The 11,546-nt window shown below is 39.7% G+C and overlaps 1 protein-coding gene across 1 annotated transcript in view; it reads left to right on the forward strand.

The window, feature by feature from the left end:
• The window catches only part of LRRK2 (leucine rich repeat kinase 2), a 163,363-nt gene extending 152,357 nt beyond the window's left edge, over window positions 1–11,006 (forward strand). Inside the window, exons 45-51 of the mRNA XM_038765259.1 lie at window positions 417–610; window positions 892–964; window positions 1,828–2,012; window positions 6,714–6,866; window positions 7,720–7,928; window positions 10,106–10,177; window positions 10,783–11,006. Coding sequence (XP_038621187.1) covers window positions 417–610; window positions 892–964; window positions 1,828–2,012; window positions 6,714–6,866; window positions 7,720–7,928; window positions 10,106–10,177; window positions 10,783–10,904 — 1,008 coding nt within the window. The 3' untranslated portion in view covers window positions 10,905–11,006. The remainder of the gene's footprint in view (window positions 1–416; window positions 611–891; window positions 965–1,827; window positions 2,013–6,713; window positions 6,867–7,719; window positions 7,929–10,105; window positions 10,178–10,782) is intronic.
• The last annotated feature ends 540 nt before the right edge of the window (window positions 11,007–11,546 follow it).

The raw sequence follows: 11,546 nt of genomic DNA on the forward strand, positions 1-11,546 counted from the left end.
AAGTTGGACGCAGTCAGTGTCCCACATGGGGCTCACAGTCTCAATCCCCATTTTACAGATGAGGTAACTGAGGCACGGAGAAGTGAAGTGACTTGCCCAGGGTCACACAGCAGACAAATGGCAGAGCCAGGATTAGAACCTATGACCTTCTGACTCCCAGGCTTGTGGTCCATCCACTACACCATGCTGCTTAACAAATTCCACGATTTTATTTTAGAAGGGAAGGCAAACATTAATATAAATAAATTGCAGGTATGCACTGAATGCTGTGGGGATGAGGGTGGAGTGAAATGTATACAGGTAAATGAATTTAAAAATAAACGTGTATGTTCATACCATCTTGAAGGATTTCTAAATGCATTTATTATACACTTCAATGACCTTGTTGAGACTTTGATTGAAATGCATTGTCACAGGATATCGCTGATGGTAGAATATTATGCCTTGCCCGGGTGTACCTTCCTATGGAAAAGGAAAGTTGGATTGTGGCAGGAACGCAGATTGGCACTATTTTGGCAATTAACGCTGAAGATGGAAAAAGGAGACACATGCTTCAGAGGATGACAGACTCTGTTACTTGCTTATACTGCAGTTCTTTTTCCAAGCAAAGGTATAGTAAAGAAAATGAACATTTGAGGGGAAAAAAAAACTCCAGCTCTGTAAACATGCGGCAGCTAGCTTACATCTGCTAGAACAAAGGAAAGGACTGCATTTGTCCTTTTTCTGGGTGTATCACGTGCACCTACAGATTTAGCAGATGTATCTTAGGATGTATCGACATTTTTGGCTATTGATAATTTTGGAGAACAAATAATTGGCCTCTGAAATTTTCTAAACAGAATAATCTTTGAGAGTGATAAGTTTTATCTCATCTTTTTTTCCCCTCTTTAGCAAACAGACACATTTTGTTCTGGTGGGGACAGCTGATGGCAAGCTAGCCATTTTTGAGGACAAAAGTATTAAGGTAAATGTTAAATACATTTTATATAAAAACATGAGGGTTCTGATGAGCCCATTACAGGTTGACAGGTTTGGGGTTTTTATTTTTAGCTCTCTGCATCCTTTACTACTACTTAAGATCATTAAGTACTCTTTATTTCTTGAAGAGTAATAAAGTGGGTTCTAACCCCAACTCCACCACTCATCTGCTGTGTGACCTTGGGCAAGTCACTTGCTTCTCTGAGCCTGTTACCTCATCTGTAAAATGGGAATTAAGACTGTGAGCCCCATGCGGGACAGGGACTGTGTCCAACCCGATTTGGTTGTATCTACCCCAGCACTTAGTATAGTGCCTGGCACATAGAATGCACTTAACAAATACCATAATTATTGTTATGATTATATTATCCCACACTGCAGGGACAAGAGATGGAGCGGAGGTGGAAGGGTTGGAAAAAGAGAGAGAACAAACATGCAAGTATAAAATCCTCATTTAATAGATGAGGAAACTGAGGTATAGAGAGATGTTAACCTAGAGCTAATAAACATTTATAAAAACCATACAGTGTGCAAGCTGAAATGTTGAGCATGATTGAACCTTTTGGTTTGATTACGGGCGGGGAATGTGTCTGTTATATTTTTGACCAAGCATTTAGTACATTGCTCTGCCTACAGTAAGTGCTCAATAAATACAATTGATTGGTTACATTTTTTTCTCGTTTTAACTATCTCAAATCAGTATTTGCAACCATTTTGTAAACAAAGTTGATAGTAGAGAATTGTATTTCTACTTAAGGAGTTTCGTTATTTAGATATGTGCTTACAAACTGAGATAATGCATTGTCTGTCTTCAAACTGAGTTATCTTCTCTCCTGTTTTTTGGTGAAGTGCAAAGGTGCAGCTCCTCTGAAGATACTCAGTATAGGAAATGTCAGCACTCCACTGATGTGTTTAAGTGAATCCAATAGCTCGTCGGAAAAGAATGCAATCTGGGGAGGATGTGGCACAAATATTGTCTCACTTTCCAGCGATTTTTCTGTTCAGAAACTTATTGAGACGAAGACTAGTCAGTCGTGAGTTTCTCCCATAATTAAATTATTCTCTGTAGTTTGATTCATCAATATATTGCCTGATGTTTTCTGCCCATATTTATTCCCAGTAGTTGAAGCTAGCATTTTATCAACATACAATCAACTAATCAGCATAGTATTTAGTGACTCCTTTCATCATGTGAGGAGAAATTCAGGTCTTTTCACAGTAAATTTATTTTAGTTAAAATAAAAAACTTAGGGCAAGTTTATTTTATTAGCTTAATAATTTCATATCTATACTGTGGAGACTGTCCCAGAACATTTCATGTTATTGTCATTGTTTTCAAGACTATCAATGAATCAATTTTGTTTATTGAGCATGTACTGTGTGAAGGGCACTCTACTATCTCTGCTTTGCCACTTGTCTACTGTGTGACTTTGGGCAAGCCATTTAACTTATTTGTGCCTCAGTTACCTCATCTGTAAAATGGGGATTAAGACTGTGAGCCCCCATGTGGGACAACCTGATTCCCTTGTATCTACCCTAGCACTTAGAACAGTGCTTGGCACGTAGTAAGTGCTTAACAAATGCCATTATTATTATTATTATTATTATTATTATTATCTATCAAGTTGAATTAGACAGTGTATTTTTGTTCTAAAAATAATTAGTTTCAAATACAATGAAGCTTCATTTCTCTATATCTCTGGTCTTATATTCTATATGTGCAGGTTTCTTATCCATAAATACTGCAATATACAAACTAACATTCCAGTACCTATGATGAAAGGGGCCCTGAATAATCAATTAATCTGTGTAATTTATTGAGCACTTATTGTATGCAGAGCACTGTTTAAATGCTTGGGAGAGCACAGTACAATAGAGTTTGTAATCACGAACCATGCCCGCAAGGAGCTTACAGACTACACTAGACTCTAGACAGGGAATGTGTCTTCCACACAGCGTGGCTCAGTGGAAAGAGCCCGGGCTTTGGAGTCAGAGGTCATGGGTTCAAATCCCGGCTCCGCCAATTGTCAGCTGTGTGACTTTGGGCAAGTCACTTCACTTCTCTGTGCCTCAGTTCCCTCATCTGTAAAATGGGGATTAAGACTGTGAGCCCCATGTGGGACAACCTGATTACCTTGTAACCCCCCAGTGCTTAGAACAGTGTTTTGCACATAGTAAGCGCTTAACAAATACCATCATCATTATTATTATTATTACCAACTCTGTTAGACTCTACTTCCCCAGTGCTTAGAACAGTGCTCCACTCATTGTGGGCAGGGAAAGTGTTTTATTATACTTTCCCAAGCATTTAGTACAGTGCTCTGCACACAGTAAGCACTCCATAAATTCAATTGACTGATGGACAATAAGCACTAAGTAAATATGATCGATTGAGTAATTGAAAATGCACACTGGTTGTTTAATAGAGAAGCAGCATGGCTTAGCGGAAAGAGCCCGGGTTTGGGAGTCAGAGGTCGTGGGTTCTAATCCCGGCTCTGCCACTTATCATCTGTGTGACTTTGGGCAAGACACTTGACTTTTCTGTGCTTGTTACCTCATCTGTAAAATGGGGATTAAGACTGTGAGCCCCACGTGGGACAACCTGATTACGTTGTATCTACCCCAGCGCTTAGAACAGTGCTTGGCACATAGAAAGCGCTTAACAAATACCACTATTATCATTATTAATATTATTATTAGTAATAATGAATGTTACCAACAAGAGAGAGAACACCTAGGTAACGAAAACCTGAGTGGTGGTGGAAGGAGGATTTAAAGAGCCAGTAAGTATCTTTGCCAACAACAGGAGCAGTTGAGAGTCACTCAGCTTCATTCCTCCATGCATATTATTGAGACCCCCGTGCCCCTTCTTTACCCTCTGACCCAGGGCACACAGCTAGGCCCAGACTTTCTCAGAGGACCTTATTTATTTCTGAGAATAAAAGTTCCTTATATAGAAATGTATTTTCCTTATTGGAAAGCCAATGTTTTAGTTGGTGAGCTCCCCTCTAGACTGTAAGTTCCTTGTGGGCAGGGAACATGTCTACCACCTCTATCATCTTGTATTCTCCCAGGCACTTAGTTCAGTGTTGTACACACAGTAAGTGTTCAGTAAATGCCATTGACAGACTGACAATGATTGGTGGCTTATCAAAGTCATTTGTTTCAACTCCTTTCCTCTTCTAGGCTGTGTTTTAGCTGGTTGTTTGCTAATTAACAAATCTGCTGGACACTTGGAGAATAATAATAATAATTTTAGTATTTGTTTAGTGCTTACTAAGTTCCAGGCACTGTTCTAAGCCGGGTAGCGATACCCCTTGTATCTAAGGTGTAGATACAAGATAATCAGGTTGGACACAGTCCCGGTTCACATAGGGCTCACAGTCTTAATATCCGTTTTACAGACAAGAAAACTGAGGCCCAGAGAAGTGAAGTGACTTACCCAAGGTTACACAGCAGAAAAATGGCACTCGAAATACTTTCCCAAGCACTTAATACAGTGCTCGGCACTCAGAAAGCGCTCAATAAATACGATTGAATGATTCAATCGTATTTATTGAGCGCTTACTGTGTGCCGAGCACTGTACTAAGTGCTTGGGAAGTACAGTACAACAGTAAACAGTGACATTCCCTGCCCACAACAAACTTCCAGTCTAGAGACAAATCTACATCTCTGCCCCTGCTCTCTCCCCCTCCCTCCAGGCTCGCATCTCCTCCTGCCTTCAGGACATCTCCATCTGGATGTCTGCCCGCCACCTCAAACTCAACATGTCCAAGACTGAACTCCTTGTCTTCCTTCCCAAACCCTGCCCTCTCCCTGACTTTCCCATCTCTGTTGACGGCACTACCATCCTTCCCGTCTCACAAGCCCGCAACCTTGGTGTCATCTTCGACTCCGCTCGCTCATTCACGCCTCACATCCAAGCCGTCACCAAAACCTGCCGGTCTCAGCTCCGCAACGTTGCCCAGATCCGCCCTTTCCTCTCCATCCAAACCGCTACCGTGCTCATTCAAGCTCTCATCCTATCCCGTCTGGACTACTGCATCAGCCTTCTCTCTGATCTCCCATCCTCGTGTCTCTCCCCAGTTCAATCCCTACTTCATGCCGCTGCCCGGATTGTCTTTGCCCAGAAACGCTCTGGGCATGTTACTCCCCTCCTCAAAAATTTCCAGTGGCTACCAATCAATCTGCGCATCAGGCAGAAACTCCTCACCCTTGGCTTCAAGGCTGTCCATTACCTCGCCCCCTCCTACCTCACTTCCCTTCTCTCCTTCTCCAGCCCAGCCCGCACCCTCCGCTCCTCTGCCGCTAATCTCCTCACAGTGCCTCATTCTCGCCTGTCCCGCCATCGACCCCCGGCCCACGTCATCCCCCGGGCCTGGAATGTCCACCCTCTGCCCATCCGCCAAGCTAGCTCTCTTCCTTCCTTCAAGGCCCTACTGAGAGCTCACCTCCTCCAGGAGGCCTTCCCAGACTGAGCCCCCTCCTTCCTCTCCCCCTCACCCTCCTCTCCATCCCCCCAGTCTTACCTCCTTCCCTTCCCTACAGCACCTGTATATATGTTTGTACATATTTATTACTCTATTTATTTATTTTACTTGTACATATCTATTCTGTTTTATTTTGTTAATATGTTTTGTTTTGTTCTCTTTCTCCCCCTTCTATTCTGTGAGCCCACTGTTGGGTAGGGACTGTCTCTATATATATTGCCAACTTGTACTTCCCAAGTGCTTAGTACAGGGCTCTGCACACAGTAAGCGCTCAATAAATACGATTGATTGATTGATAGAGACAAGCTACTCTCCCAAGTGCTTAGTATTGAGCTCTGCACACAGTCTGTGCTCAATAAATACAGTTGACTGACTGACTTTGGAAGCTACACCTCCCATTGTTTTTCTCTCTTTGGGTCTGAGGGAAAAGGACCTCCAGAGATCCCCTTCCCCTGCTTCCACTGTTCACCCCCTTCCCGTGCTGATGTGTTTTTTGATGCAAAAAGCCAATTCAGAAATGATTTTAGTGGAACTGTGGGTGTGAGGGGAGGATATTTGTGTGTATGTGTCCCTTCCCAGGACTCAAAAAGCAGCTGAACTAGATCAAGGACCACCTCAAAGGATCGATGTGCCCATGTGATATGGAGGGCTACGTTTGATCCCTAATCTGCTAGACTCCCAAAATTTAAGATTGCTTCTGACCTCGTAAATTGTAGAAAATCTTCATCTTCATTAGTCCATCTTACAGTACATATATTCTCTATAAATAGAATCAAATGCAATTACCATAATACAAAATAACACACTTTAGACTGCCAGGTATTTTGTTTCAAACTGCATATAATTTGAACACATTTTCAACATGCAGCTCTACTGTGAAGCATAATCAATATTTATGACAGATTCATTCGTTATCTATTTAAAAGATAGAAAAAATTTTTCTAATTGAAATGGATCGCAAGTAGAAAATTATTGATTATTTCGCAGAAATTTCATCAAAAATGAAAAGGGAGGTATATATGAAAGGACAATGTTCATTACAAATTCATTCTTTTAGATTGTAGAGTGAAGGTCATTGGGGATAGGTATTGGGTCTTTTTCTTCCAATCAATTCTCCCAAACATTTATGTGGCCTTCTAAACACTGTAAGAGCTCAATTAATGAAGTTGATTGATTGATACATCTTTATAGCTCAAGAAAAGATGTGACACATCTGCAATGATAAATTATTTTGTTTTTTATAGATTGTCTCACGCTGCATTCAGTGATGCAAACATCATTTCAATTGTGGTTGACAAAGCTGTTTATGTGGCTAAGAAAAATAGCCATTTTGTGGAAGTTTGGGACAAAAAGACCGAAAAACGTTGTGAACTAATAGACTGTGTACACTTTCTAAAGTAAGTTTCTTCTTTTGTGTTTTTAATTGTATGTCAGAGGGATTATCCCACAGAGACTTTATTTCCATATCTTATACTTTGGATTTTGAATGAATGCTTGCCTGGTAATAATAATAACAACAACAACACTAATAATAATAATAATTGTATTTGTTAAGCACTATTACATGCCAAACTGATGTAGGAAAATGTCGAGGAAATGTCTTTCCTTTCCTGATAAGCAGCACCATGTAGAGGTTTTTTTACATTTTTCAAACCATTTCATTTTAAATTAGTTTTTTTTCATTTGCCTTCATAAGTGTTGATTAGAAATACGTTTATTGGCACATCTAGGATATTCTCTTTGTCAGTAATGCTGTTTTTCTAATTCTCACTGGCTATTGGTTAATCTCAACATTTTATTTTATTCCCTAATGTGTTTCTTTCACCGATTTTGAGCAGAATTATAACCCAGGGAAATAATTCAGTGATCTACCTTTATTTTTTGTCACTGTTTCCATGAAGAAAAAAATTGTTCTCCTGTGTGATGATTTTGTAGACTCATAGTTATTGAGGGTTGGATATTGCCCAATTTAGCACAGTTTATCTGTTACTCTAGGGGCAATCATAGGTGCCAGAGTAACTCAGTTATATTCAGTTCAATATTTTGGAGTTTGCTTGGATACTATATCTCTCATGAGCAAAACCTATGTCTATGCAGAAATTTTATGCTTTCAAGGCTGTTCCACAAATTGTAATAATTAGATCATGTGTGTGTGTGTGTGTGTGTGTGTGTTTGTAGAAGGTTGCCTGTGTACTACCAGCTAACTCAGATAAACCTAGTAATACAATATATTTATATTCATGGTTCCAGAGAGGAAATGGATTCACTAAATAAGGAATCAAAACAGAAAATGGCCTATTCTGGAAGAGTGAAAACACTCTGTCTTCAGAAAAACACAGCTCTCTGGATAGGTACTGGAGGTGGCCACATCTTGCTTCTTGATCTCTCAACACGCCGCACCATCCGAATCATTCACAACTTCTGTGATTCTGTCCGATTCATGATGACAGCCCAGTTAGGCAAGTCGGTTGATTTTATATCCACTTCTTTTCCTTTAAGAGTCCAAATCACTTAGGATTAGTATTCAGTGCCAGCCAATGGACAAATAGATATTTGCGGAGTTGGGTGCACTTAGGGGACTGACATTGCAAAACGTAACTTTTCAGTATAGAAATTTCCTTTTTGATATGCTATTCTAGGAGATAATTAATGCTTAGTGTTATCTCATTTCTTGAGCTTCTCTTTTTCTACCTCTTCTCTTTAACTTTAAGGTCGTCAATCTGGTCTTTTCCTCTTTCCTTCTCTAGACCATAAGCTTGTGGAAGGCTGGGAACATATCTACCAGTGCTGTTAAATTGTACTCTCCCAAGTGCTTGATAGATTGATGGATTCCCTCCTACTTTTCTATACTTTTCTCCCACTACATCCCAGATTGTACTCTTCATTCTTCTCAAGCAAACCTTCTCATTGTGGTCCATGTTCTCTCTTTTTTTTTTTTGGTATTTATTAAGTGCTTACTATTTGCCAGTCAGTGTTCTAAGCGCTGGGGTAGATACAGGGTCATCAGGTGGGACAAGTCCACGTCCCACATTGTGCTCACAGTTGTAATCCCCATTTGGTAAATGAGGATACTGGGGCTTAGAGACGTTGTGACTTGCCCAAGGTCACACAGCAGACAAGTGGTGGAGCCAGGTCCTCTGGTTTGTCTCAGGCCATTGCTCTATCCTTTGGGCAACACTGCTTCTCTCCTGCAGCTGATTTCTTGCTCATGCCATTCCTCCTGCCTAGAGTTTCCTCCTTCATCTAATCTGACAGACCATAGCTCTCCACACTTACAAACCCAAACAAAAATCATTTCTCTTCTACAAAATTAATTTCTAACTTCTCAATTATTTTTTCAATTAATTTCTATCTTCCAGCCTCTCTTCCTTCTACTACCTGTTCAATGTCGTTGGGCCCCTTCTACTTAATTGATAATGTGCTGAAGGAGTAATGGAAACGTCGGCACGATCCCTGTCCCCTTCTCAGGGTCACACCTGGAGAGTTCCTCGTACTCTAATAGTCTCAACGATAGGAGAGAGAGTCAAGCAGAGGCATACCTATTCCATTTCTAGCTTGGCCAGTGGCTAGCGAGTGGAAGGTAACCTGCTACAAGTCAAAACTCACCTGTGCTGGGCAGCAGTGACATGGGAGAGAATTGAGGGCGGAGACTCAAGTTGACAATGTTAAGCCACTTCCATATTTTTACCAAGAATACTCCATGAAAACACTACCGGAACGATTGCAGATGGAAATGGGACATTCTGGGAGAGTTGGGTCCATGGCGTTGCTATAGGTTGGAGACGACGCAATGGCATAAGACAAACTATCTCATGCTTTGCATACAGTAAAAACTCAGTAATACGACTGAAAGAATTAAAGTAGTCTAGTCTTTTGGGTCCCAACCTCCATCGAGTGCATTTTAAAGCACATACAAGCACAGAGAATGGGCACAGAGAATGGGAACCATAGAATCAGTTGGTCTGTTGTATTTACTGGGGGTCCAAATAGACATAGTGTCTTGCCCTCAAGGAGTTTTCAGTCTAAGGCAGACATTAAAATGAATTGCAGGTAGGAGAAAGAAGACAAAGGGGAGTTGATGGTTAAGGGGATGCAAAGTAGGCTAAAAAAAAGTGATATGGGAGGTTGTGAATACCTGAATCCTTGAGGAACAAGAGGCAGGTTGACCACCCCATTCACCCCTCTTCAGTCATTCTCCTACCATTCTGTAGAGATGAAGGCATTGGTTAGAGGGAAGGATGATCAAAAGTGAGGTTAGTGCAGGGAAAAAAAATACAGCCGGAGAGTGAGTTGGGAGTTCTGAAAATTGTCATCATTATGCAGCTTTGTTTGTAAATTCAATTCCCAGTTTACATAGAGAGGTTGGATGAGGTTTTCATTTTTTTTCTCATTTAATGCAATTATTCTTATTCAGAGAGACCTGAAAATGGTGGGTTTTCATTTCTTTTCTCATTTAATGCAATTATTCTTATTCAGACAGACCTTTTCTTTTATCTCAGCAGGAATTAACCTCACTTGGGTGTAGCCATTAATATGCAGCTGGTTCATATATGAAAAACTGTCTTTCTGTTCTCTCTTTTCTGTTGTTTAATTCCAATTTTAAAGAAATAATTTTCATTTTATTTTGTACATAAAGGGAGCCTAAAAAATGTTATGCTGGTTTTGGGTTACTTCCATAAAAGAAATAAAGATCCTCATCATCAAAAGGGTAAGTCTCCATAGAAGACTACTGATGTGCCTCATTTAATAGGAAATATTACAGGTGTCAAGTGTCTTCTTGGCATGGGAATGATTGATTTCTAATGTTCCAAAGTAATCTAAATGACTATCTCCAGTCTCAGTTAATTCTTCAGTAATCTGTTGGAGTTCATTTGTATACTAAAAATGGTGAGGAAATCTGCTGCAATGATTTTGAGGCTACCTCTGCCTTAATGTTAATCTGAATATTTCTTTGTGAACCTGCCAACCTCCCCGCCTTGGATAATGATGACCATGTCTTTAATCCCCATGCGAGATTTAGAAATCACAGATGAAGAAATATAATACATGATCTCATTCGCAGATGGCAGGACCTTCCTTTATCTGAGAACATTTTAGAATTTAGCATTTGTAGTTTTTGTTCTTTTATGCTGCCAAGTTTGCACAATGTTTTCTTCAAATGAAATCTTCTTAAAGTAGTAACACATTTCATAAAAGTACTATTGACTTGATATTTTCCAGCTGTTCATTCTGTTAACTTTTAAATAAAATAGCAAAAGGACTAAAATGCAATTTGTTTTGTTTTAAAGTTGTGCAAATTTTTTCTTTCTTCAGAAGTGCAATCGTGCTTGTCTGTGTGGGATATTAACCTACCACATGAGGTGCAAAACCTGGAGAAACACATTGAAGTGAGAAAAGAATTAGCTGAAAAAATGAGGAGTGTTTCTTTGGAATAATAGTACCCTTGAAATGATGTGTCTTCTGCTAAGAGACTTTTTAAAAAAATTTTGCTATGTCCCCTTACTGGGTTTCATATTTTTTTTAATGTAAAAGAAAAAAGTGTGCTTCCATTTGAAAATATATTTACAAATGAAAAAATATATTTTATTTTTGTATACAGTGCAAAGTATAATTTAAGAAGTTAATTATGCCAATATTCTTCTTGGTTCTTAGTGTAATTATATGTTTTGATTGGTTTATGAAAAGACTTACATGTATCCATGTTATTTGGAGCAATATGAAGGCTCTAATGAATTGTATAGTAAGTCAGCACATCATCAGGATATTGCTCTTTCTGTTGATTGATTGCACTCATTCTTGCAACATTGCTTCTCACCTTGTATTCAGAGTAGACCTAGTTTTTACACAGTAATAGTATTGTACATTTGAATGGACATTACTTGCAGTAGCATCATGTGTGGTACAGCTCAGATGATCTTTTCCTGCTCTAGAGGTTAGCCTATCTGTGTCTGTGACCCAAATCCTTGTATTCCTCTAGCTGGGAATATCTGTAGAAAGGGGTTTGCTCTTATAAAGCACCTTTTTGGGAATATCTGCAATATTAGTACAAACCAAATTGCATGATTGTACGGTTGTTG

This window comes from Tachyglossus aculeatus, chromosome 2, assembly GCF_015852505.1.
Source record: "Tachyglossus aculeatus isolate mTacAcu1 chromosome 2, mTacAcu1.pri, whole genome shotgun sequence".
In the NCBI taxonomy this organism is placed as follows: domain Eukaryota; kingdom Metazoa; phylum Chordata; class Mammalia; order Monotremata; family Tachyglossidae; genus Tachyglossus; species Tachyglossus aculeatus.